General features: G+C 41.5%; 1 protein-coding gene across 1 annotated transcript; it reads left to right on the forward strand.

Annotated features, from left to right (window-relative positions):
• Positions 1-166: 166 nt before the first annotated feature.
• Positions 167-785, forward strand: LOC119661746. The gene is made up of 3 exons (XM_038071212.1): positions 167-281; positions 354-410; positions 466-785. The coding sequence occupies exons 1-3, from the start codon at positions 267-269 to the stop codon at positions 703-705; spliced, it is 312 nt and encodes a 103-aa protein (XP_037927140.1). The 5' UTR covers positions 167-266; the 3' UTR covers positions 706-785.
• Positions 786-4083: the final 3298 nt, after the last annotated feature.

Genomic DNA, 4083 nt, shown 5'->3' on the forward strand with positions numbered 1-4083 from the left:
GCGGCATCCATTTCCCCCTTATATGTGTTACGGAGCGCTATACCAGTTGCACTTTATCTTTCGTGAGGAACGCATCATATAAAAGCCCGTCTCCGAATATGGAATATACTCGGTAGGTGTTATGACCGTATCGTCGGGATTTGAGAATATGACCGAAAACCAGCAGGCTGTGTCAAGTTTGTTGACAGAGTTTTATAAAATATATACAACATAACATTTCATTTTAGCAAATCTCAGAAATTAGTTTCCATTTCGGCCGTTCAGCAATGTTTAAATCGAATGTAAGCTCCTCAATAAGTTGAATATCATTTGTAGAAACACGTTGTTGTTGCGTCGTTTGTTTGTACTTTCAGATTCAAAATTTTTCAATAGGAAGTAAAAATCAGGAGCGAAAACTTTACAATTATACAGTAAGCCAGTTTTACTCCAGTTTCTACTCTACAGTTTTAACAGCCACTTTTGCAGGACATTCCACATCATATTAATGCCGAATTATATCCAAGAAAGCGGAAAACTGAACTTTATTTCGAACCATCACCTCAACTCGAATATCAAAGTCGAGAAGCCGAGCACCCAAAGAGGGCGTTGGAGATCTTTAAAAATGCTTTAACAAATACGGCCAAGAGTAGTGGCCTTGCAAATTCTACAATATCCCCACCTACATCTTCGACAACACGTATGGCTCGCGATAGTTACTTTTCTTGACTTTTGTAATTAAGTTTCAACTATGGAGATGCTCAAGGCATTTTGTAAATTTCAAGGACTAAGATGAAGATGTATCAAATGAAATTAAGATTTTAATTTGGGTATTGATGATGACTGCATTAGTAGTTTCGCCTGATTTATATATCACTTGCCAATATGGTAACTCCAAAATAGATTGTAAATAAAAATTAACTCGATCTAATAATCTAGACAAAAAATGCTTTAGAATAGAAACAGTACTACTCGCTAAGTGTATATGAAATGCGGAACAGAAGCGTGCGAGAGCTTTTTCATTTGTACACCAAGTATTCAAATGTAATGTAGTTGTAACACAGTCCCAAAAACAGTTGGTCCTAAGTCTGGGTGTAAAGAAAAGTGCAAAAAATTGGTCAACTGCAAATAGAGCTGCTAAGATCTGGATTACACGTTAAGCCAGTCTGATTTCTACGATTGCGTTACATCCTTATGTGGGGTATATCGCATCATTATTTTCAACTACAAGTAACGGATCCAAACCCGCTTCTGCCAACTTTATTAACGGAAACGGTTTTGGATTTTGTGACATAACTTCCCTTAAGCGCTCTAAACACAGGTTTTCGTTAACTATTTTCGGTTTATTGAATTGTTCGTCAATGCCTCTATAATGCCCTAAAAGCTTGCACTTGCAAAATGGAATAGCGTATGTGACAGAGTACTGCCTTATGGGATTCTGCTTTGCCCAGAGTCGAAAGCAGTCCATTCTCTTTCAAACTTTCGATATTTTTTTTGGTTGCATTCCATGATTATTTCAACAATACCAGCAAAAAGGAATAGGTTCCTGTTCACGCATTCAAAATAGGTACCTCTCTTCAATCATCCCCTTCTTCCACGTCTTAATAAAAAGATCTCGTTTTCCCAGCCGCAATGCTTTTTGGTATTCAGATCTGTGATCTAGGATGTTGGCAAAAATAAACACAACCTTCTTTAGTTTAAAAGAGTATGATAATAAATGCAAGTACACTTCCTTCTCAGCTACTGTATGTTCCATGCCGACTCTATATGCCTCTCAATTGGTAAAGAAAATAGATCATAACATTAATAGATTCGTAACAATACCCGTCAGTGGTACTGTGTTATGTATCTGTATACACAATCATCACCACACATTTATTGCCAAGCGACAGCGTTACAAATCAAAAATTTACTTGAAGTAAAGAAGCTGCCCATAGGCCCCATAGGCCAAAGCCAGCCAACAAAACAGGGAAGCGATCCTCGGCGCCAGCATCGCAAAAAGTGTGATACATAATTCACCTAAATTTGAATGAACCTTGATGTAACGTACATGATGAATAATAATGGAAGCGGCGTTGGGAAAGGTGTGGCTATGGGTCGCAAGATACGGACTTGGCATAAATATAATTATAATTTCTTCCCTCCAATATAAAGCATTTGGATTTGAAGCTAAATTGAAAATTGAACGTAAAACTAAGGGTTAAGAAGGCCTGTATAGCGTTCTATACCTCCAACGGGACCCTTGTAAAGAAATGCAGTTTCCGGCCAAGGATAGTTCTCTGGATGTACCGAGCTATTGTACGTCCCATCCTAATGTACGGCTTTATTGTATGGTGGTAGGCCGTGAGCAAAACGTGCAATAGAACGAAGCTTAATAGGATTGAAAGAACCGCATTCGCAGGTGTCACCGGGGCTCTGCAGATGCTCTCGAGTACATCCCCCTAGATCATAATAATAATTGTTGGCGCAACGATCCATGTTGAATCAGGGCCTTGAAGTGTGTTAGAGCACTTCATTCAAGATCGTAACGATACACTACAAGATTACAGTACCCTGTAGGAGGCAATGTAGCCAGCATTGCGCTCGCCTAAGATTATTAACCTGATTTGACTCAGGTACTCATTCACAGCTGAGTCGACTGGTATCCGACGTCATATCACGATACAAATTCCACTGCCACCAGTAAGATTTGAACCTCCCATAGACCTCCACATTAAATACGTTATAGCGTGGAGCCCTGTCAGACTATGTGAGTCCGAATGCTGGACAGCGAAACCTTGCGCTATAATAGTATCCTAGACGAAGTACCTTGGGAAGTCTGGGCATTCCCCATCGACTATGCCACACGCAAGCTGAACTTCGTGAGAAACTTTGCTATGTACTTTCCAACCAGGGCAGAGTGGAAGGCCGCCGACAGTATTCTTCAACGACGGATCAAAGAGTTTTCTCGAATATGCACAGTGTATCCGAACCGCACAGTCTCCCAGATTTCACCAGTATATTCCCAACGAAAGTACTGGCAGAGTGGAAGGCCGCCCGCAGTATTCTTCACCAACTTATCAAAAATGGCCTGTGGTGTTTTGTCGGATATACAGTGTATCCGAACCGTGCAATTTCCCAGATTTCACCAGTGAATTTTAAGCGGAAGTACTGGCGGTACTGCAAGCCTGTCGATTGCGCTGAAAAGTCTGGGCGGCACGCTCAAAACATATTGCGGAAAATGAGCGGGCTGGCCAGGTGGGGCCCTGCTATTAGCAGTCCTTTGGCGGGTACAGCCTGTGTCTCGCTGCTGAGTTTGAAAGGTGGAATCTACTCGCATTAATTATCAGCCGCGGACCTCAAATCGCGAATGCTCACCACCTGTGCCAAATCAAGGATGATTTGGCCCGCCTATAACAAAAGCCGATCACGAGAGCTCTGTGCCAGATGCGTGCAAATGCATACAAGACTACGGGGCACTGGCCTATAGGGAATCATGCCTCCGGACTGACATACTCTACAATCCACATTTCCGAAACTGCCAAGAAGAGGGAAATCCTCAGGCACTCCCTTTGCAATTGCCCAGCTCTAGCTAGTCATATAACATAAAAAGGCCCTACATACTTGGTTAAAGTTTAAACTAGAAATAATTCGCCAATTAACTCCCGTCAGTCTTCACTACCCTACATTCAGACACGCAGAATGTATTCTTTCAATCCAACTCACTGACTATAACGCTAACAAAAATGTTAAAACGTATTCTTCCAAAGAGAAAATTTGGCATTCAGCACGGGTAGGCCGGTGCCTTTCCACATCAAATGGAGAGGCTATATCTTAAAGAGGTCAAATTCTTCGCGACTACACTTGTACATCCAACACTGAAGATCTCTTATGCCACTTTCCAATTAGCTAAACGCACGGTGAAGTTTTTAAAACACCCTTGCCCCTTAGTTCCCCCCGAGTGTCCGGAAACTATTATTGCCATAGAACCGCCCTCCCCCCCCCATCAAAACCCTACATTTCATCCCACACTCCCATCTTACAACACCCATCCAACTATTTAAAATGCAACAATAAATGCAACTCCCTTGAACCCCAGAAATCTACAATAAAACTTCATAAATATAC

Source organism: Hermetia illucens, chromosome 1 (genome assembly GCF_905115235.1).
Source record: "Hermetia illucens chromosome 1, iHerIll2.2.curated.20191125, whole genome shotgun sequence".
Classification (NCBI taxonomy): Eukaryota; Metazoa; Arthropoda; class Insecta; order Diptera; family Stratiomyidae; genus Hermetia; species Hermetia illucens.